Genomic DNA, 23,894 nt, shown 5'->3' with positions numbered 1-23,894 from the left:
GAGGGTTAAACAAAATTTGCCCCCGAGTGAAACACAAAATTTTTCACCACACCAACCTCAAGCAAATATAAATGTAAAATATCGAACAAAATGAAACCAAATCAAATCCAAATGAATGTTATTAAATATTTATCATCCAAAATCATCATTTAAAAGTCAATTCTACCAGCAAACATAAGAAAACAACTCAAAATTTGCATTTGATTACTTTGCCTCACATGTGAATAAAATGAAACTTTGCTATTAGTTTTTGAAGTACAAAGTAAGCCTTTCCGAGCTGGTGTGGTGAAAATTTAATTAAATATTTTCATTATAAATAATATTGATTGGTAGTTTACATATTTTTTTTTTCGTCCATCTGGACAGGTAGTTTACATAAACTTTTAAATGAACGAAAAAGCCAATTATCAATCTAATCGCTGACTATACCTAGTATCGGAACATAATGTCACTGTCAAATGTCAGGTGATAATAACAAGACTATATTTTAGCACACTTTATTAATAAGTTACTCAGAAATTGCTTAAAAATGGACGATAAATATGAAACGGTGAAGCTATGTTACACAATACACAAATACTCGAGCCATTCGGCCAATTATATACCAGAGTAAGTTTCTTAGCGCTAGGGGTATGCCCTTTATTTCGATAGTTATTCCAGCAGAGATCCGGTTTCTACGAAAATGAACGATTTTCATGATTTATTCCAGAAATATAATGGTGAACAACCCATCGGATCAACTCTCGAGATGGTTTACGGACAGCAACACGCCCTCACAGTATATTATGTTGAAAATAAAAGGGCCTGCTATAGTGGAAACTATCAAATTCGGGAAATACATTAAAGCTCACGTCAGTGACCTGAAGAAATTCCAAATATTAGGAGGCACAGATGAACACAACTTGTCTGTGTTATTATCAGCGTGAGTATTGAACAATAATAAGTACTAACTAGTCATTCTACAAACTTTATTTTGTTACAAACAGTTGTTTGGGCTGATATTATTAGAGCTGTTGCTGGAAAGAATAATCCAATGAAATATTGGCCCTTCTCTCTAGGCAATATGATCCCATTAAATTTGTAATAACTAATAACTAACAGTATTTTTTTCCTCTTAAATAACTTCAACTATGAAACTTATAATCAGAAAATCTATTTTTGACAACTAGGCCCCCAACAAGAACAATGCTGGGGATATACCTATTTTTAACATAACAGGCCATGGAAGAGTACAATTCTTTTGTTTCATTCTAAATTAGAAAATCTAAATTGATATGAGTTTGCTTTTTAACATTATTATGTTAATCAAAAAATTACATTTTAACAATATGTTGTAAAAAAATATAAATACATATAGGTTAATTAATTCTGTTTAACTTTTATTTTGTTGTTGAATGTGGAAAATGCATATTCTTTAAGTAAGGAGTTGTATAAAGGTTGTAATATTCACTTCATTCCTAATCTAACATCTTTAAATGAGCAATTCTTGTTTATTTATATATATATTTCGGGGATCTCGGATGCGGCTCTAACGATTTCGATGAAATTGGCTATATGGGGGTTTTCAGGGGCGAAAAGATGATCTAGCTAGGTCTTAGGTTAAAACGCGCATTTTTGAGTTTCTATAAAGCTTAAAAAAAAAAACAATAAAAAGAAGCTATAAAAAAGGTATAAAGCTTGGTCTCCTTAATATTAACATTAATTCTAGACTTATTTTTCCATATGATGTCTTTTTTGTCATGTAGAGGGCTCAAAAAAGACAGTGCGCCAGAGGTGTTCAGGCTCCGGCACAGAACTACAGAAGGCCTGTACTTGCCAGTGCAGTACCTGAAGATAGTGCCGCTGCAGTCTTGGGGCCCAGCATACAACTACACCATCTGGTATGTGGAGCTGCAGGGGAAGACGCATGAAGATCTGATGGCCAGTGTGCTGGATACTATTAATTTGGTAAGTGATCTATTATCATATTATGTTAAGTCAGTAATCATTATGAAATGATACAAATGCTCAGGGCTTGATTTAAGGTAATGCGTACATCATATTGAAAATACTACTCAAATTTTATGTGATTTACAAGTGTTTACAGAAACAAAACATATAATTATAACGAAACTCAACATGTAAAGCCCCGTCTCCATATCGCGCGGCAAGCTATCGAACATTGGCTCGCGCGGCAGCCGCGCGCAATGGATACCGTGCTGGCTCGATCACTGGTTCGCGAGCCAGCGCCGCGCGACGAACCATTCATTGTCGGTTTTTCGACGCGCGGCAAAGGAATGTTCGCGCGCAGTTGGGACGGGTGTGTATTATATTGTAGTTCGGGCGATTTTCCGCAACTCGACGTCTTGCGCCTATTTTGCGTGATAGGGGGTGGACTAGTCTTGCCAGCCCAGCTCCTCGAGGAATCCTATCAAACCTTCGATGTTGAGTAGGACCTCGGGGAGGTCACTCGGGGATCCGAGATGTTTTGCCCTGTACGGGGCCAATCCGCTGCATTCCAACACCACGTGAGAGGCTGTTTCTTCTTCCTCCATGCATCCACGGTGTTAAATTGTATATTTAACAGCGCCATCTATCTCACCTCTTACATACTTTTTAATAATGATCTACATAAACGTACCTACCTACTTAGTTCCCTACAAAGTGCATAGGTGGTGCTGTTATTAGTTTTAATTATTTTAGGCTAGTTAATTTGTGATGTACTCTTACACTTTCCAAATAGACACGATAAGAAGCACACGCTGTTTTTCTCTCCGATTCCCTCAAGATCCTCCGACCTCCGCCCACGTACCATCACACGGCATAGGGGACTGTCTGTGACACCTGTTATAAAAAGATGTTTGTTAAAAAGTCCATGACCTGTTATGACACTGGTTACCATACTCAGTCGAACCTTTCCTAGTTGAAGGAGCGCCCTTGTGAGCTTACCGTTCATGCTAGGCATGGCTTGCTTGGCCTGTCTGCATCCAGTTTGGTTTAGCCAGTGTTCTGTGTGTAGTTTCCCTGTACGTGCCAGCAGCATTGAGCGTACCTTACTAAACGGTATCGGGAGGATCGGTTCCAGGCCAATCGCCCCCGCACCCGATCCTTGTCTGGCGAGCTCGTCCGCGCCGTCGTTACCTCGGGATCCACTGTGTCCTTTGATCCATTGTAAGGTGATCTTATTGTTCTGACATACCTCCATTAGTTGTTCGTGGCATTCGTGTATAAGTTTGGATGTGACTATATGGCTTTTTAGGGCCATTAAGACTGCTCTGCTGTCGGAGAGTATGCGGATGGAGGATCCTACTACCTTCCTTGCAGTGATGGCAGTCGCCGCGTTAATGATGCCCATGCACTCAGTCTGGAATACCGAGTTATGTGCTCCTAGCGGAGTGGTGATTGACATGTTCAGGTCTTCTGAAAAGGTTCCAGAGCCTGATCCGCTGTCTGTTTTGGACCCATCAGTTCGTAATCTTACCGCTGAGAGACTGGCCTCTTGTTGTAGACGGGTGTGTATATATTTCAGTTGGCTCGCGCGGCAGCATACATGGATAATGAAAAGTGTCGTACTTCAATTACATTATACGGCACTAAACAGTTTCTATTGAACAGTACATGAAGTGATTATCGCAACAGATCATTTTTCTATTTGGCTATACTTCGTTCCGAATAATTAATTTTTGTGATATAATGTGGTCGATCGTCGGATCGCCAGCCGCGCGCATAAGTTCAAGATGGTGCCGAATTGACTCGCGAACCAAAATACAGGTGTGCCGCGGTCGAACATTGCTCGCGCGGCCGCCGCGCGATATCGAGACATGAGGCTTGCATAGGATTTTTCTATTTTCGTTTTTAAGGTTTTGGATTTACTTATAACTCTGTTATAAGTAGACTTATATAGATTTTACAAGTCACCTAAGGATTTATTTATTATTTATTTATTTAGAACACATACAGTCATATACCACTACACCTTATAAAACAAAGTCCCCCGCCGCGTCTGTCTGTTTGTATGTTTGTTCGCGATTAACTCAAAATTTACTGAACGGATTTTCATGCGCTTTTCACCTACCAATAGACTGATTCTTGAGGAAGGTTTAGGTGTATAATTTGTTAACCAGTGATACGATTACTTCATTATTTAGCGCAAAGAGGAGGAAGCAGTACGAATGCTCCTGAAACACTTACGCCGGCGCCGCTACAAGGACGCCTTCGAGGCGCTGTCGCGCGAGAGCGGCGTGCGGCTCGAGGGCGAGCTGCAAGCGCGGCTGTGGCACGCCCTCGTCGAGAACGGAGACTACAAGCTTGCGGAGGATATCCTGGACGAGGCGGTCACTGGTGAGTTACTGGAACACATACAGCTACTAGAATGCTACTATTAGGACGCATCCGAGGCGCTGTCACGCGAGAGCGGCGTGCGGCTCGAGGGCGAGCTGCAAGCGCGGCTGTGGCACGCCCTCGTCGAGAACGGAGACTACAAGCTCGCGGAGGATATCCTGGACGAGGCGGTCACTGGTGAGTTACTAGAACACATTCAGCTACTAGGACGCCTTTGAGGCGCTGTCGCGCGAGAGCGGCGTGCGGCTCGAGGGCGAGCTGCAAGCGCGGCTGTGGCACGCCCTCGTCGAGAACGGAGACTACAAGCTCGCGGAGGATATCCTGGACGAGGCGGTCACTGGTGAGTTACTAGAACACATTCAGCTACTAGGACGCCTTTGAGGCGCTGTCGCGCGAGAGCGGCGTGCGGCTCGAGGGCGAGCTGCAAGCGCGGCTGTGGCACGCCCTCGTCGAGAACGGAGACTACAAGCTCGCGGAGGATATCCTGGACGAGGCGGTCACTGGTGAGTTACTAGAACACATTCAGCTACTAGGACGCCTTTGAGGCGCTGTCGCGCGAGAGCGGCGTGCGGCTCGAGGGCGAGCTGCAAGCGCGGCTGTGGCACGCCCTCGTCGAGAACGGGGACTACAAGCTCGCGGAGGATATCCTGGACGAGGCGGTCACTGGTGAGTTACTGGAACACATACAGCTACTAGAATGCTACTATTAGGACGCGTTCGAGGCACTGTCACGCGAGAGCGGCGTGCGGCTCGAGGGCGAGCTGCAAGCGCGGCTGTGGCACGCTCTCGTCGAGAACGGGGACTACAAGCTCGCGGAGGATATCCTGGACGAGGCGGTCACTGGTGAGTTACTGGAACACATACAGCTACTAGAATGCTTCTATTAGGACGCGTTCGAGGCACTGTCACGCGAGAGCGGCGTGCGGCTCGAGGGCGAGCTGCAAGCGCGGCTGTGGCACGCTCTCGTCGAGAACGGGGACTACAAGCTCGCGGAGGATATCCTGGACGAGGCGGTCACTGGTGAGTTACTGGAACACATACAGCTACTAGAATGCTACTATTAGGACGCGTTCGAGGCACTGTCACGCGAGAGCGGCGTGCGGCTCGAGGGCGAGCTGCAAGCGCGGCTGTGGCACGCTCTCGTCGAGAACGGGGACTACAAGCTCGCGGAGGATATCCTGGACGAGGCGGTCACTGGTGAGTTACTGGAACACATACAGCTACTAGAATGCTACTATTAGGACGCGTTCGAGGCACTGTCACGCGAGAGCGGCGTGCGGCTCGAGGGCGAGCTGCAAGCGCGGCTGTGGCACGCTCTCGTCGAGAACGGGGACTACAAGCTCGCGGAGGATATCCTGGACGAGGCGGTCACTGGTGAGTTACTGGAACACATACAGCTACTAGAATGCTACTATTAGGACGCGTTCGAGGCACTGTCACGCGAGAGCGGCGTGCGGCTCGAGGGCGAGCTGCAAGCGCGGCTGTGGCACGCTCTCGTCGAGAACGGGGACTACAAGCTCGCGGAGGATATCCTGGACGAGGCGGTCACTGGTGAGTTACTGGAACACATACAGCTACTAGAATGCTACTATTAGGACGCGTTCGAGGCACTGTCACGCGAGAGCGGCGTGCGGCTCGAGGGCGAGCTGCAAGCGCGGCTGTGGCACGCTCTCGTCGAGAACGGGGACTATACTGAAAATCGTAATTCAAGACCAAAAAAAGTAATACACGGTAAGCTCACGAAAGCTTGTTTTGTGGGTACAGTTTAAATATGTTATGTGTGAGAATCCTAAATGTTAATAAAATGTTATATCTGTTAGTATTGTTAATGTGGATTTGTTATGTTGACAGATTACGCTGCAGTTAAGTCTCTGCTTTTCTGAAGCTAAAGAACCTTGTCATAGTAATTCTATCACACAATAACAAACATCACATTATTAGGCGGTGTTATATTAATACCAACTTTATTGTGTTGGTATTAAGGTAGAAAATCAAATGCGTACCTAGTTAACCTTACCCTAAAATATAGACTTATATCGACCAGAATATGGACCGTGATAACCTTTTGTATTGTTTTCGAGCTCCCAATATTTCGACGCAGTTACGTGCATCTTGTTCACGGGTAACTGAAGATAGCGGGTTGGGTGGGTGTCTAGTAAATTTGACTTTTCTTTGTTTGGCAGAAGGCGAATTCGACTGGTACATGTCGTGGCAGCCGTACACGCCGGTGTGGCGCGAGATGTCAGGGTGCTCCGTGCAGGTACTATCAACTGATAGTTAAGTGTAACTACACTTAATTCACTTTGGCAGGCTTAAACTTGCGAACGCGCTGTAAAACCCGAAAAAAAATGCGTATAGGGTATTATACTGTATTTAAAATAAATTATTTTACTCCATTCATGAAATAAATCACCAGATAATTATTAGAAAAACACAAATAGGAATAGGAGTTATTTTTAAACACAAGTTCTACGTAATAAATCGAATAGAAATCTAAAAATAAAAACTTTTTACAAAAAAAAGCAAAGTGACTTCAAAAAGGATGAAATACAATATTATCCTTTTTGAAGTCTATGCGTTACCAACTGATATGTTTGAAGTCGGTGCCAAGCCAAATTTTGAAGCATACCATGATTTTGGTGCGATTCGATAAGGATGTACCTACGTTGGATTGCCTTACACGACGACAATGAACGTACTTTCTGTAGGTATAGTCGACGTTAAAAATATGTTTACACTTTTCGCCTTATTACAAAGGAGTAAGGTGCAAAAGTGTAAATATATCTTTGACGTCGATTGTATCTAAGAACACACCTCAGAACACACGATCAAACCTTCTTGGCGCAGTCTGTACCATGTTTGTCGGCACATTAGTGGAAATCCAATGCATTTTTTTTTCGTCGGTTTTTTTAAAGAGCATTTCTTACTAATGCTCGAACAGTCTATAGCACGCAAGTGTGAGATTGGGACTGAGTAATTTCCCGTCCCTTATCCAGAGGACTACATTTCAAAATATAAAACAATTTAAGAAATTTACCTTCTTGCCAAATTTCACCTAAAGCGGTTCAGTTGTTTAGCCATGAAAAGGCGACAAAGAGGCAGACAAAATTACTGACACATTTGTAATAGTTATTAGTGCAGTTCTAATGGGATTTATAGCTATAAAGCTGATTATTTTGACTGGTATTGTTACTACTTGGCTTGGCACCGACTTCAAACATATCAGTTGGTAACGCATAGACTTCAAAAAGGATAATATTATATTTCATCCTTTTTGAAGTCGGTTTGCTTTTTTTTGTAAAAAGTTTTTATTTTTCCATTTTTAGTTTTAACGCATTGTTAAGAGCGCGACGCATGAATGAAAAACAAGATCATGTTTAACACTAAATTCGTGTACCTATTACTTTAATAAATATGTATGTAATCAGGAATTTTCTCGAGTCCGTCTGGGAAATTATAATTCCTGTCACTACTACACTAAATCCATCCTCCGCCCCGCCACTGGCCCAATCCCTCAACGCCCCGATCACTCAACCTCACAGCGCATCAACCCCTGATCCAGGAACCCTTCGACCCTGAACCAGGAATTGTCTCGAGTCCGTCTGGGAAATTATAATTCCTGTCAACTAAATCCATCCGCCCGCCCCGCCACTGACCCAATCCCTCAGCCCCCCGATCACTCAACCTCACAGCACATCAACCCCTGATCCAGGAACCCCTCGATCCTGAACCAGCAACCCTTCAACCGCCATTCCCCGACCCGTTAATCTCTGACCCCTTAACTCCTAACCCTAACCCCCTATCAGTAGCCTTACCAGCTTACCACGAGTTTGACATTGATATATTCGCTAGCATGTGTGTAACTTACTTCCTATGCATCTCGCTCGTACTAACCTTAGTGTGAGCGAGATGCATAAAAAGTTACATTTAGATGCATAAGACGTTAGCGAATATGTCAATGTCAAACTCGTGGTAAGGCTACAGTTGCAGTACATCAAATTGGTGGTTTTCGGAAGCAAATGCTCGAGTTACTTTAGAAAACCCCGAAATCACTTAACACGTGCCTTTAAAAATTGAGGAGTTCCCTCAATTCCTCATGGATTCCATCATCAGACCAGAACCAAAAATAATACGGAAACACCTTGGAGGTAACTTCTTCCAAACAAAAAAAGAATTACTCAAATCGGATCACAGGTGCCAGAGTAATCGCTGAACATATTTACATTTAAAGAAATCATCATCATTATCATCAAAATAATCATCATCATCAGGTCTACTTCATCAAATTAGTGGTTTTCGAGAGAAAATGCTCGAGTTGCTTAAGAAAACGCCCAAAACACCATGCATGTGCCTTTACATGCACTTATGCTTATTTTTGACATTTAGATTTTATTCTAGAAATTCTAGACTAGTATTTTTTTATACAATCTTTTTAATGTTTGACGATCCTTTTGTGAAATTTTTAGTGTTAAATTTGATATGTATAATAATCCAATTTTATTATGGCATAATACTAACATCAATAAATTGCTCTGATAATTAGATTAAGATTAATTACGATTCATAAGAGCTTGTTGCTAGGCCTACATGAATAAAGTAAATTTTGTTTGTTTGTTTGTTTGTTTGTTTGTTTAAAAATTGAGGAGTTCCCTCAATTCCTCATGGATCCCATCATCAGAACAGAACCAAATTAAAATGGGACCAACTCGGAGGTAGCTCCTTTCAAACAAAAAAAGAATTACTCAAATCGGATTACGGATGTCGGAGTAATCGGTGAACGTACATAGAAAAAAAAAAAAATAGCCACAACCGAATACAGAACCTCCTCCTTCTATGAAATTGAAATCGGTTAAAAAGTAGGTGAGTTGACCGTGACGTCACGATGTAATGTTTCATATAAATTCTATATTAGCAAATCGTTGAATCTAAAAAAGTAACTGATTTATTTTGACTAGTAGGAAAATACCCTATTATGAATATACTGTGTGCGCATCTCGCGTGATTCTTATTTATGTTTTAACTTTAGGTGGAAGACCGCTTATGCTGCGACACGCCGCCTCCACAGCGCTCCAACGAGCTGTCGTGCGCCGACCGCGAGCCACGACCGCTCGATGCGGTGAGACGATTTATTATATGTATATATAGTTTGGCCCAAGACTGTATCATTTCAAACATAGACAGAGAGATCATACTATCTATGTCTTACGCTAGTACTAACACCCAAAAGAAAGGGATGAGTATAATTTTCCTGGTTCTTTCTGACTGACTAGCTGTGTTTGCCAAACTATAATACCGTTTATACTTAGTTCATGCTCCTGCCACTGCATGCGAATATTACGAATACGATTATGCTACTAAAAGGGCTAAGTGGAAACACTGTTCAAGTCGATGTGCCTGTCGCTGTGGGTCCAGAACTGCCTCTGACAGCAGATCAGGGCCTTCCTTCATACACTATGGGGCTATTCATAAATTACGTCATTTCAAATTAGGGGGGGTCTAGACATCGGATGATGGTAGCATGACGTAGGAGGAAACGGGGTCATTCGAAGCATGATTTTTGGATGATTTGAGGGGGGAGGGGGGTCAAAAAGTCGTCAAAAAAAGATGACGTCATTTATGGACAGCCCCTATGTCCCTGTTTCCAGCCCTACCTATATCACCTATTCATTTTTTTACATCTGTAGCTCCTCACACTATAAAAAAAGTATTTTCGTTCAGCACATATGAAACTTGTGTTCTTCACAGGAGGTGCCCGTCAACGGCGAATCATCAGAATGCGATACCGCCTGCTGTACCAAACCCGGTCCGCGCGGCGGTCACCAACTAGTAGTGGACTCCACTACTGGCACACTATACCTCTTCGGCGGCTGGAACGGGACGGAAGACCTCGACGACTTGTGGTGTGTACTGCCTTCTCTGTCACACTGTGCAACAGACATTGTACCACTCTGTTCACTCCATCATCTCAGCCATAAGACATCCACTGCTGAACATAGGCCTCCCCCTTGGAGGTCCAAGGGGGAGGCCTATGTTCAGCTTTCAACCGGTACGTATGGAGGTCCATAGGTACCGGTTTAAAGCGACCCCCGCATCCAGCGTCTTCCGACGACCTTAACAAGGTCAATCTAGGTAAATCTGTACCGTTGAACTTAAATCCAAGTTTTCATGCCAATATCAGCTAGCTAACTTCATCTGAAGAAAAATATACCGTCACGTACACGATACGTTCTCTGAAATGCCTCTGCGACGATTCAAAAAATTATTTTATAATGATGACAATATTTTGTATAATAACAGGTCATATGACACGGAGACTGAGCGCTGGGCGCTCCTCTGCCGGCACAGCGGGCTCGAGAACGGGCCCTCGCCGCGCTCGTGCCACAAAATGGTGTTCGACCCCGTGCACAGAAGATTATACACGCTGGGGAGGTACCTGGACAACGCTCAGCGAGTGCCCAGCAATATGAACGTGAGTGTGATGAATTAACGACTTTATGTCATAGTTAATAAGGTCCTATTTGTCCTATGCTAGCACAGTGGACTTTAGAACGGGGTCTCTCGCTTCGCTCGTGCCACAATATGGTGTTCGACCCCGCGCACAGAAGATTATACACGCTGGGGAGGTACCTGGACAACGCTCAGCGAGTGCCCAGCAATATGAACGTGAGTGTGATGAATTAACGACTTTATGTCATAGTTAATAAGGTCCTATTTGTCCTATGCTAGCACAGTGGACTTTAGAACGGGGTCTCTCGCTTCGCTCGTGCCACAATATGGTGTTCGACCCCGCGCACAGAAGATTATACACGCTGGGGAGGTATCTGGATAACGCTCAGCGAGTACCCAGCAATATGAACGTGAGTGTGATGAATTAACGACTTTATGTCATAGTCATTAAGGTCCTATTCGTCCTATGCTAGCACAGTGGGCTCGAGAACGGGCCCTCGCCGCGCTCGTGCCACAATATGGTGTTCGTCCGTGCACAGAAGATTATACACAATGGGGAGGTACTTGGACAACGCTCAGCGAATACCTAGCAATATGAACGTGTGTGCGATGCTTAACGACTTTCTTTTATATAGATGGTCAAGCAAATCTTGTCAGTAAAAATCAAATTTTCTATGAGACGATATCCCTTCGCGCCTACATTTTTCAAATTTGCCGCCTTTTTCTACTGACACGATCTGCTTGACCAACTTTAGATCCTTATGACCTTACTATGCTAGCACAGTGGGCTTGAGGATGAGGACGGGCCCATCCAAAGTATTTTTAAAACTCTTGACACGACTATTACGTATGCATTTGCAATCACAACCGCGGTGGCGCGCCGCAACACCTGCATACTATAAGTTGACGGTGAAGTGAGTGCGACCATGACCGGTTCCATATTAAAATCGAAGGCGCAATCCACCGTAGGGCTATCGCAAGTGCCTAATATGAGCCCCAAAGATGCCCATCTTATCACCTTATTTATTTTCAGAGCGACTTATACATGTACGACGTGCCCACCAGCCAGTGGTCGCTAGTAATGGCCGACACAGCAGCAGCGGGCGGCCCTCGCCTCGTGTTCGACCACCAGATGTGCATCGACAGCGACACGCGCACCGTCTACGTCTTCGGCGGCAGAGTGCTGCCACACAACACGTGAGTGGTAGGACAGTGGCCGCTAGCGGCTCGTGGTCGACCACCAGATGTGACGACAGTTTAAACTCCTATGCTAGTAAAGCCCGACCAGGAATATATGTCGCGCCATGTTGCGGAATTTCACTGGAACAATTTTTTCATACTATACTGAACTGTCATCCTATACATGAGAATAACAGCGCCCTCTTGACAATGATCATATATGTATTACTGGTCATGCTTTAGTCGGATTGCGTTCAAAATGGATATTTTCTTAACTATTATTAAATAAACTGGTTGCCATTTTTAACATCTAATTTAAGTTAGCATTCTTATTCGTCAACGATCAATTCAGTGTACTACCTATAGATAGGCTTAATAACTCTTTGACAGGCAATGAAGATTTCTCTTTCGTCAGGAATGTGGTTCCTGTCTTCAGACTGGTCAGTCATCAGCAAAAATTACTAAAGGGTCGAGGTTCAAAATGAACTGAACTGATATTGTTAAGAGGAAAAGACAAGGTTGATTAGGATGGTATTCCATCTGTCCAATATCTTGGTCCAGTGTATATTTGGGTCTCACATTTTGGTTAATGAGAAAGTAAGATGCAATGCACATTGGACAGAGAAATAGGACTGGTGGAATCACCCTTACCCAATGTTCTTGTTTCAGAGAGGAAGCCGCAACACCGCAGTACTCCGGCCTATACGCGTACTACCTAAACACGAACACCTGGCAGCTGTTACTCGCTGACAGGCACTCGCTGCCCGCGCCGCAGCCGCGCGTGTCGCACTCCATGCTGTTCCACCCGGTGAGTAAAATGCCCATTTCACGCCCTCTGAGCAGATGTTTCTAGTCAGTCAGCCAGTCAGATTTTGACCAGCAAAATCGACTAGATGTTTCCTTAACGCCTCGGTCACGAACTCACGAAACATATGCTTTACGCTGACGCCGATCCCCATACATTTGCTTAAACTAATTTATTTTTGAAGTGAAAACTTCTTTAGCGGCACTTTTTGAGGTGGGGAAAAAATGATAAACTCGAGTCAGCGCAAGGCGTAACGCGTAAGGCGTCTCTCCTCTCTTTCTACCGCACGGCGAAAATGTATGCCTGAGCCTGCTGTTTCATATAGGCGGCGCAGGGTGCTTGCGTGACGTTATGTTATGTGTGACGGACAATGTTATTCACCAAGGAACTTTAGTCATAACGTATCATAATCAGGTCAATTATTTAAAACTGGACTTTTATATTAAGCAATAAAGCTCAATGTTCTAATCTTGTACGGGCTGAAATACGAGGATCTCACAGTTACATTCTAACTTTATATCACTCCAATATAATTCAATAAAGCTACATCTTGATGAAATCGCTAATAAAAGTGAACTCTAGTACTGGTGAATAAAACTCAAAATATCATGACCAAATATATTTAGATGCGAGGTCTGCAAGGTAACTTTACAATTTCTATTCGAATTTTAAACAATTAACTCTACAAATTTAAGCTCACTGGCCAGCAATTTCGGAACTAAAGTTTTTCAATAGAAAGGAGGATGGGTCAATTATACATAGTGCTGCAGACATTTTGGACTAGTCATTGAGTTTTCACTTCTGTCGGCACTCCCGGAGTGCAACCCGTTGTTTTTTAGGGTTCCGTACCCAAAGGGTAAAACGGGACCCTATTACTAAGACTCCGCTGTCCGTCCGTCCGTCCATCCGTCCGTCCGTCCGTCCGTCCGTCCGTCCGTCTGTCTGTCTGTCACCAGACTGTATCTCACGAACCGTGATAGCTAGACAGTTGAAATTTTCACAGATGATGTATTTATGTTGCCGCTATAACAACAAATATTAAAAACAGTATAAAATAAAGATTTAAGTGGGGCTCCCATACAACAAACGTGATTTTTGACCGAAGTTAAGCAACGTCGGGCGGGGCACACCCCGGACACTGGCGATCAAATGTATGAAACAAACGCGTTCCTACGCACACAGTCTAAGCTCGTGTAGGTAAACGCGTACCATGCTTGTGTGAGTGAGATAAGACGTGCTAGGGTTCCCGCCATTTTGTTGACCTCAATGACCCAAAACTCATTGCGCGAATTAGGAAGAAATAAGAATCATATTATGCTGTAAGGTGGGTATCTAAGCTCGATTTATACAATAGTTTCCTATTTTGAATCAGTATAAACGAAGTAACAAAATTTTTGTAAGGAAATTCAGACCACCAAAATATTACGTAAGTTGAAAATATGATTTTTTGTTCATATAGATATTGTGTTGTTTTCAGTGTGATCTGATAGGTTTAGGTCTAAAACAGATAGGGTAAAAGAAATACTAAACATAAGTACCTATTGTAAGTTGGTATTCTACTAAAACATAAAACACTTTAAAAATAACTGGGTATGTACTTGCCTTGATTCATACAATGGGAATCTGTGGAACTTTCTTTTAGTTTTGTCGTTTATAGAGCTTAAACAACCAACACACGCCCATTACAAAAGGATATTTTAATATTTTACGTGGCCTCCGCTCTGCGCACCGTGTCGTCGCGTCCTTGCCAGCCGGTAACTGAGAGGTAACCGAGAGCGGGTGGGCGGCACTTTCAACGGGAGGCAGGGAGTGTCCATACTGTACGTTAGTACTATTTATTATACTGTGGGCGGGGTCAGTACTTGGATGGGTGACCGTTTTTATAGATAATAGTACGGAACCCTTCGTTTGCGAGTCCGACTCGCACTTGGCCGGTTTTTTATTTATTTATTTAGAAACGAGCAGTCTCGTATTGTTACATTACATTAGACACAATAGTTACTGCTGATGTACGGGAATCGGCGTTATTGGGTAAGGGCCAGATGCACTATCCACGATAAGCGGAGTGATCAACGTCACAGCATACAATAACATTTTGCGAACACTATAACGGTTTGGTGCTTGTGTAACCGATCGTTGGTTTTAGTTAGCTCAGGTTAGTTTTTGATTTTAGGTACAACGGAAGCTGTACATCTTCGCGGGGCAGCGCAACAAGGAGCACCTGCTGGACCTGTGGTGGTGGGACGTGGGCTCTGGTCGGTGTGGCGCGCTGTGCAGCGGCGCCGCCGCCTGCCCGCCGCCCGCCGCCGGCTTCACGCAGCGCGCCACGCTCGACCCCGACACCGACGAGCTCTTCGTGCTCTCGGTCAGTACTCTTGTGACTGTACATCCTCGCGGGGCAGCGCAACAAGGAGCACCTGCTGGACCTGTGGTGGTGGGACGTGGGCTCTGGTCGGTGTGGCGCGCTGTGCAGCGGCGCCGCCGCCTGCCCGCCGCCCGCCGCCGGCTTCACGCAGCGCGCCACGCTCGACCCCGACACCGACGAGCTCTTCGTGCTCTCGGTCAGTACTCTTGTGACTGTACATCCTCGCGGGGCAGCGCAACAAGGAGCACCTGCTGGACCTGTGGTGGTGGGACGTGGGCTCTGGTCGGTGTGGCGCGCTGTGCAGCGGCGCCGCCGCCTGCCCGCCGCCCGCCGCCGGCTTCACGCAGCGCGCCACGCTCGACCCCGACACCGACGAGCTCTTCGTGCTCTCGGTCAGTACTCTTGTGACTGTACATCCTCGCGGGGCAGCGCAACAAGGAGCACCTGCTGGACCTGTGGTGGTGGGACGTGGGCTCTGGTCGGTGTGGCGCGCTGTGCAGCGGCGCCGCCGCCTGCCCGCCGCCCGCCGCCGGCTTCACGCAGCGCGCCACGCTCGACCCCGACACCGACGAGCTCTTCGTGCTCTCGGTCAGTACTCTTGTGACTGTACATCCTCGCGGGGCAGCGCAACAAGGAGCACCTGCTGGACCTGTGGTGGTGGGACGTGGGCTCTGGTCGGTGTGGCGCGCTGTGCAGCGGCGCCGCCGCCTGCCCGCCGCCCGCCGCCGGCTTCACGCAGCGCGCCACGCTCGACCCCGACACCGACGAGCTCTTCGTGCTCTCGGTCAGTACTCTTGTGACTGTACATCCTCGCGGGGCAGCGCAACAAGGAGCACCTGCTGGACCTGTGGTGGTGGGACGTGGGCTCTGGTCGGTGTGGCGCGCTGTGCAGCGGCGCCGCCGCCTGCCCGCCGCCCGCCGCCGGCTTCACGCAGCGCGCCACGCTCGACCCCGACACCGACGAGCTCTTCGTGCTCTCGGTCAGTACTCTTGTGACTGTACATCCTCGCGGGGCAGCGCAACAAGGAGCACCTGCTGGACCTGTGGTGGTGGGACGTGGGCTCTGGTCGGTGTGGCGCGCTGTGCAGCGGCGCCGCCGCCTGCCCGCCGCCCGCCGCCGGCTTCACGCAGCGCGCCACGCTCGACCCCGACACCGACGAGCTCTTCGTGCTCTCGGTCAGTACTCTTGTGACTGTACATCCTCGCGGGGCAGCGCAACAAGGAGCACCTGCTGGACCTGTGGTGGTGGGACGTGGGCTCTGGTCGGTGTGGCGCGCTGTGCAGCGGCGCCGCCGCCTGCCCGCCGCCCGCCGCCGGCTTCACGCAGCGCGCCACGCTCGACCCCGACACCGACGAGCTCTTCGTGCTCTCGGTCAGTACTCTTGTGACTGTACATCCTCGCGGGGCAGCGCAACAAGGAGCACCTGCTGGACCTGTGGTGGTGGGACGTGGGCTCTGGTCGGTGTGGCGCGCTGTGCAGCGGCGCCGCCGCCTGCCCGCCGCCCGCCGCCGGCTTCACGCAGCGCGCCACGCTCGACCCCGACACCGACGAGCTCTTCGTGCTCTCGGTCAGTACTCTTGTGACTGTACATCCTCGCGGGGCAGCGCAACAAGGAGCACCTGCTGGACCTGTGGTGGTGGGACGTGGGCTCTGGTCGGTGTGGCGCGCTGTGCAGCGGCGCCGCCGCCTGCCCGCCGCCCGCCGCCGGCTTCACGCAGCGCGCCACGCTCGACCCCGACACCGACGAGCTCTTCGTGCTCTCGGTCAGTACTCTTGTGACTGTACATCCTCGCGGGGCAGCGCAACAAGGAGCACCTGCTGGACCTGTGGTGGTGGGACGTGGGCTCTGGTCGGTGTGGCGCGCTGTGCAGCGGCGCCGCCGCCTGCCCGCCGCCCGCCGCCGGCTTCACGCAGCGCGCCACGCTCGACCCCGACACCGACGAGCTCTTCGTGCTCTCGGTCAGTACTCTTGTGACTGTACATCCTCGCGGGGCAGCGCAACAAGGAGCACCTGCTGGACCTGTGGTGGTGGGACGTGGGCTCTGGTCGGTGTGGCGCGCTGTGCAGCGGCGCCGCCGCCTGCCCGCCGCCCGCCGCCGGCTTCACGCAGCGCGCCACGCTCGACCCCGACACCGACGAGCTCTTCGTGCTCTCGGTCAGTACTCTTGTGACTGTACATCCTCGCGGGGCAGCGCAACAAGGAGCACCTGCTGGACCTGTGGTGGTGGGACGTGGGCTCTGGTCGGTGTGGCGCGCTGTGCAGCGGCGCCGCCGCCTGCCCGCCGCCCGCCGCCGGCTTCACGCAGCGCGCCACGCTCGACCCCGACTCCGACGAGCTCTTCGTGCTCTCCGTCTGTACACTTTTTGTGACTTTTCTTCAAAATTGGTGCAGCTCTATTATATCTATTAGGGTTTCGTACCCAAAGGGTAAAAACGGGATCATATTACTAAGACTCCACTCTCCGTCTGTCCGTCTGTCTGTAACCAGGCTGTATCTCATGAGATACCTATCACGGTTCATGAACCGTGATAGCTAGGCAGCTGAAATTTTCACAGATGATATATTTCTGTTGCCGCTATAACAACAAAGACTAAAAACAGAATAAAATAAATATTTAAGTGGGGCTCCCATACAACAAACGTGATTTTTTTTTCCGTTTTTTGCGTAATGGTACGGAACCCTTCATGCGCGAGTCCGACTCGCACTTGGCCGGTTTTTTAATACTATGTTGGTGGGAAACAAGCATACCGCCCGCCTGATGGTAAGCAGTCTCCGTAGCCTATGTACGCAACTCCAGACTCCTAACACTCCGCACCCTCGTTGAGCTCTGGCAACCTTACTCACCAGCAGGAACACAACACTATGAGTAGGGTCTAGTCTAGTGTTATTTGGCTGCGGTTTTCTGTAAGGTGGAGGTACTTCCCCATTTGGGCACTACTCTAGATCTGGAATAACATCTACTGTACAACCACAAGCGAGATAACATTAACAGGGCCGATACCTCTCTTTTAGACGTAGTTTAAGGACATACCCACTTCAAAATTCGTGCAGCTCTAGTGGGCCTAATAACTAGTAGGATACCATATACCTATCTTGGGAGCTCGATTAACTTACGTATGGTTCACATTCCATATTTGTTTCAGGGCATGAGTAAAGAGAAAGACAAGCGCGTGTACAACACACTATGGGTGTTCTCACTACGGCGTCTGACCTGGACGTGCGTGTACCGGAACGACAGTATAGCGCCGCACGAGCCCCGACCGCGCTTCGCCCACCAGCTGGTCTACGACCCCGTGCGGAAGGCTAGTACTACTAGACTAGCTATCGATCGGGTCAAACCGAGACTGCCTCGAATGTATGAACTAATACTAATACCGTAGTCATTATTGTGTGAATGACGTTTGACGCGGTCTCTATGGGTGTTCTCTCGGCGTCTGACCTGGACGTGCGTGTATTACAACGACAGTATAGCGCCGCACGAGCCCCGACCGCGCTTCGCCCACCAGCTGGTCTACGACCCCGTGCGGAAGGTTGGTCTAACTCAAGGGCCATGGAACGACGGATACACTCGGGGTGTGCGGCGCGCTGCATGGCCGCAGCGTAAAGCCGAAAACTGGACGCCAGCGCCTTACTGCCAAGCCATGAGCGTCATTAACGGCCATTCACACATTGAATTATCAATTTTATTTGCGGCCTCGAAAAATTCAATTGTCGCCCCGCTTTCTTCTGGCGTCCAAACATAGGCTTTAGGGTGGTATTCCACCTGTCCAATTTATTTGTCCAGTGTGTATTTTGTATCACATTTTGCTTAATGACAGAATGAGACGCAATGATATTGGACAGATGGAATACCACCATTACACAGCCGAGGACTAGTGTGTATTTTAATTTAGGCTACAAATTATAATCACATACTTTTTAATCATGGCACTTTCGACTAAACTAAAATATTTATTAACAATTTTATACTTCTATTTTTTAAAACGTAACATAAGTCCTAACCATTGGTATTAATTCAGATACACTACCTATTCGGCGGCAACCCCGGCAACCAGAACAGTCTCCGCCTTCGGCTCGACGACCTCTGGGCCCTCCATTTAAAACGAGCCTCCATTGAGAAAGTCTCCAGAGAAGCCAAACTCGCTCTGAGAGAAGCATGCTTCAGAGAGCTGGCGGCTACGCCTGGGAGGGACACCATGGCGCTAAAGTATTTGAGGAAGGAGCTACATGATGTATTGGATCATAATAATCCTGAGGAGGTGAGTATCTTATGGCTATAATGTTAAGGTTGCTTTTGGTATCAAAACGCGTTTCCATAGAGAGGGAAGCCAAACTCGCATTGAGGGAAGCCTTCTTCAGAGAGCTGGCGGCTACGCCTGGGAGGGACACCATAGCGCTAAAGTATCTGAGGAAGGAGCTACATGATGTATTGGATCATAATAATCCTGAGGAGGTGAGTATCTTATGGCTATAATGTTAAGGTTGCTTTTGGTATCAAAACGCGTTTCCATAGAGAGGGAAGCCAAACTCGCATTGAGGGAAGCCTACTTTAGAGAGCTGGCGGCTACGCCTGGGAGGGACACCATGGCGCTAAAGTATCTGAGGAAGGAGCTACATGATGTATTGGATCATAATAACCCTGAGGAGGTGAGTATCTTATGGCTATAATGTTAAGGTTGCTTTTGGTATCAAAACGTGCGAGAAAGTCTCCAGAGAAGCCAAACTCGCATTAAGAGAAGCCTGTTTTAAAAAGTTGGCGGCTACGCCAGCGAGGGATACTGTGACGCTAAAGTATCTGAGGAAGCAGTTACATGATATATTGGATCATAATAACTCTGAGGGTGAGGAGGTACTTAACGGTACTTTGAGCCGTTCTTTTTATATAGTTTTGTAATGTGGGCAAGAGTCGTAGGATGCTACCTCGCGTCTAAGGTAACTTTGCACCGACGTGAGCAGAACAAAGTGAGCGAGTGTTATTATAAACGTCATATTTTCATAGATATCTGACACATTTTGTTATTGCAAATGGCATGCAGAGATAGGTCGGCTCGACTGTATTAGTTATACTAGCCGCAAGGCGTACCGGGTAAAGTGAGTAATTCATTGACGTATTATATCTCAGGACGGGCCTTACGGCCACTAAAAATGGTACTAGTTCAGCGGTGTCACTCACGAATTCGAGCCAATCGTGCAGTCTAATAGCTCGGCCACGACATCGAGCGATTTGCGACGGCGGGAGCGATAACCATAGGTTGGAGCGAAAGGTCCGATCGCTGTGTCATGCTCCAACCTATGGTTATCGCTCCCGCCGTCGCAAGTCGCTCGATGTCGTGGCCGAGCCGTAAACCAACTAGTTGCGACCAATCGCCCGCGCGATGCGAACTCATCAACCAATCGCGTTGTAGCGGTGTCACACCGCTGTACTGGCCCCATTCATGCCCCATTCTTATTGCCCGTAAGGCGAGTCCTGAGATATAGGTACGTTCTATGGAGTAATCTATATCAGATCTGATCTGTGTGTCTTTAATCTGTTTCCCTGTGCCAGGTGGAGCGTTTCCACGCGCTCGCGACGGTGCTGTTCTCGGGCGGCGGCGGGGCGCGCGGCTCGGTGGCGCTCACGCCGCGCCGCGCGCGCACGCTGGCGCGCCGCCGCGCCAAACACGCCGCGCCGCCCGACCTCGCGCACGCGCTGCACGCGGTACGTTATGTAACTCTGTACTCCTACCCCCTTATTCATAAAAATTTACAGCCCTGATTTAGTTAAACTAGTAGTTCGCCCCGAACTGAGAACTCGCGGTTTGGCCAAAATTATATAGAGCGATTTTGTTGCACCTACTTACTCGTATAGTGCGACATAAAATAGAAAATATTTTTTAAGAAAAGTAAACCGACTTCTAAGGAGGTAAAACCACCCACTTTTCTAGTAGGTAGCATTTCGTTTCTGTAAGGGTCGCAGTTTTAGCCTAACGAACCCACTTCTGTGATAGCAGTTCGGTTCTGTGAGAATTGCAGTTTGAACCTAACCAAACCCACTTTTCTAGTAGCATTTCGTTTCTGTAAGGCTCGCAGTTCTAACCTAACCTAACCCACTTTTGTTCGGTTCTGTGAGGATCGCAGTTCAAACCTAACCTAACCCACTTAACGGCGCGTGCGGTGCGGTGTACGGGGGTTTGAGCGGGAGGGACTAGTAAGTTTGGCATCAGGCATACTTTATAAGTACCTACATTTTATGGTAAGTAATGATAGTGGTTTATTTAGTTTAAGTATCAGTGGTTTTCCGGGTCCAGGACCAGGTCCAGGTCGAGGTCCAGGTTTAGGTCTTGGTCTTGGTACAAATAGCCATGTCAGATAAACGTCAGTCTATACAAAAGTTTGCACAATTGTGCAAAGTTTTCGGCAGAAGGGTAAGCTCTTAAAGGCGACTTCAGTTATTAAATCGTCAGGTGACAAGCAAAACTCACTAATTACCACCACAAGTTCATAGCCATAGTGAACCATATTAATACTAAAACAAGGTCGATTTTTGTTTAAGTTTTTTTTAGTAATGTAATTAGTGACTTTTGCTTGTCATCTGACGAAATGCTCTGAATACTTAGGGGAATTTGTAAATACAAGGGTAATTAGTGAATCGCCAACGTTCCAGCGCAAGTGAATTTACTTACGTACGTTTAACAGGTGCTAGGTGCCGACGACACGATCCCCGAGCCCCCGACGCCGTACGAGGACGTGTCGCTGGAGGCGCCCGACACGTGGGACGTCGGCGAGGACGACGCCGACAGCGGCGCCGGCGACGCCGACTGGGCGGCGCGACACGCGCGAGTGCAGCTCTACGACAACCTGTGCAGATACTTCCGGCCGAGCAAGGTGCCGCCACAGCAGGACATAGCGGACCTGGTCGCACTGTGAGGTGAGGCACGCGAAATGGCGATGATGATGACACACGCTAGCATATAAAGGTGCTCACAATGTCACACGCTAGGTCACATGTCTAAATTTTTTACCTTATTTCATTAAATTAAGGTTGAGAATTGTATACATATTTATGATATTCACTGGACACGATTGGTTTGAAAAATAAAATAGTGACTATAACAACTAAGATTAGGTGCAATTAACGAGTCATATATCGAATATACGGCGGGAAAAACAATTAAAAATGTGTTTTATGAAAATTTATTAAATTTTGAATGCAGTGTTAAAATTATTACCGATAAATAATGAATTTTGACTTATATATATTTGGAAATTCAAATAAATAAAATAAACAATATAAAACACAAAAAACTAGACGAGACCTCCATACAAGATACATATTTGAGTCGCTTAACTTCAAACTCGGGTAAATCCATCTGTCAGTTTATGCGATTTTGGTATTAAGAAAAGGTAATAGGGTAGATATTTGCTGAGAGGGTCGAATGGATTTACCCGATTTTGAAGTTAAGCGACACATTTATCGTGATTATTTTTGTATCTTGTAACGATGGAACATTGAAAAATGATTTTTTGGTTTCACAAGTAATATTTTTTTAAAGCGTTTTATCGATAAAAATACTCGTCAAGATTGTTTACTCTTTTTCTAATGCTAAAAAGAACGAGATACAGCGAATTTGGCTTGGTCGGGTTGTGAACCTCCACTAATACATATACATAAGTTTTAATGTGTTTGTTATGTGTACTGCATATATATAGATGCGAAATCACACACATTAGAGGGGCGATAAGTTTTACTATATTGCCACAAATTGTGAAGATATTTGAGCTTTTTGAGTTTTGTGAAGGTGTAAAAATTACTATAGATGGTCAAGCAAATCTTGTCAGTTGAAAAAGGCGCGAAACTCAAATTTTCTGTGAGACGATATCCCTTCGCGCTTACTTTTTTCAAATTTGCCGCCTTTTTCTACTGACAAGATCTGCTTGACCAACTATAAGTATTGCTTGTAAGACGCGTGTAAAAACGGTGTCCCGGTGCTGGAACGGAGAATAATAGGTTATATTAGAATTTTTAACCATATTTGTCTAAAACACTACTTTTATTAAACCTACTAGCATAAGGGATTAGACCGCCGAAATCTGAATCTCTGTCGCTCTACATAATAATAAATGAAAAGATAATACTACCGAAGGAGGTAAATGGGTGAATCAACTTTTTCTTGTGACTAGTTGCCATGGTTACGGGCTCCTGGGTCACTCTTAAATAGTTATTTGTTTCACTCGGGGGCAAAGTTGTTGTTTAACCGCTCGTGCTAATATTGATACCCGAGCAAGCGAAAGATGCCAAAATTGAACCACGAGCGTAGCGAGTGGTTCGAAAAATTGAATCTTGAACGTTGCGAGGGTTTCAAAGCACGAGGGTTAAACAAAATTTGCCCCCGAGTGAAACACAAAATTTTTCACCACACCAACCCCAAGCAAATATTAAATGTCAAACAAAATCAAACCAAATCAAATTCAAATGAATGTTATTAAATATTTATCATCCAAAATTATCATTTAAGAGTCAATTCTACCAGCAAACATAAGAAAACAACTCAAAATTTGCATTTGATTACTTTGCCTCACATGTGAATTACTGATAGCAAAGTGCAAATTTGCTATCCGTTTTTGAAGTGCAAAGTAATTCTTTCCGAGCTGGTGTGGTGAAAATACTAGTTATTTCGTATTTAAATGAACCAAACTTGAATTTTTTGGTAGTTATAAGACTATTCCATAATGGGACATCTACTAAGCACGTTTGTAGAACATGGTACAGCAGCTCTTCTAATAAACTATGCTACTA

The 23,894-nt window shown here is 46.5% G+C and overlaps 1 protein-coding gene across 1 annotated transcript; it reads left to right on the top strand.

The window, feature by feature from the left end:
* The first annotated feature begins 456 nt into the window (after positions 1-456).
* Positions 457-22,860, top strand: LOC134798356 (muskelin). Its single transcript, XM_063770769.1, has 15 exons — positions 457-609; positions 710-922; positions 1,746-1,947; positions 4,128-4,320; positions 6,504-6,580; positions 9,347-9,436; positions 10,066-10,220; positions 10,618-10,789; positions 11,801-11,964; positions 12,616-12,754; positions 14,925-15,116; positions 18,262-18,420; positions 19,138-19,377; positions 20,664-20,816; positions 21,794-22,860. Exons 1-15 carry the CDS (start codon positions 530-532, stop codon positions 22,022-22,024), a joined length of 2,460 nt encoding a protein of 819 aa, XP_063626839.1. The 5' UTR covers positions 457-529; the 3' UTR covers positions 22,025-22,860.
* Positions 22,861-23,894: the final 1,034 nt, after the last annotated feature.

This window comes from Cydia splendana, chromosome 16, assembly GCF_910591565.1.
Source record: "Cydia splendana chromosome 16, ilCydSple1.2, whole genome shotgun sequence".
In the NCBI taxonomy this organism is placed as follows: domain Eukaryota; kingdom Metazoa; phylum Arthropoda; class Insecta; order Lepidoptera; family Tortricidae; genus Cydia; species Cydia splendana.
Note: the sequence above shows the minus strand (reverse complement) of the source record. Positions and strands in the feature narration are given on the sequence as shown.

Bases quoted from the DNA above. Each gene is read 5' to 3' on its own strand.
- LOC134798356 (XM_063770769.1), top strand. From the start codon at position 530: ATGGACGATAAATATGAAACGGTGAAGCTATGTTACACAATACACAAA. The intron at 610-709 runs GTAAGTTTCTTA...GATTTATTCCAG, and splicing joins TCGGCCAATTATATACCAGA to AAATATAATGGTGAACAACC. The intron at 18,421-19,137 runs GCTAGTACTACT...GTATTAATTCAG, and splicing joins TCTACGACCCCGTGCGGAAG to ATACACTACCTATTCGGCGG.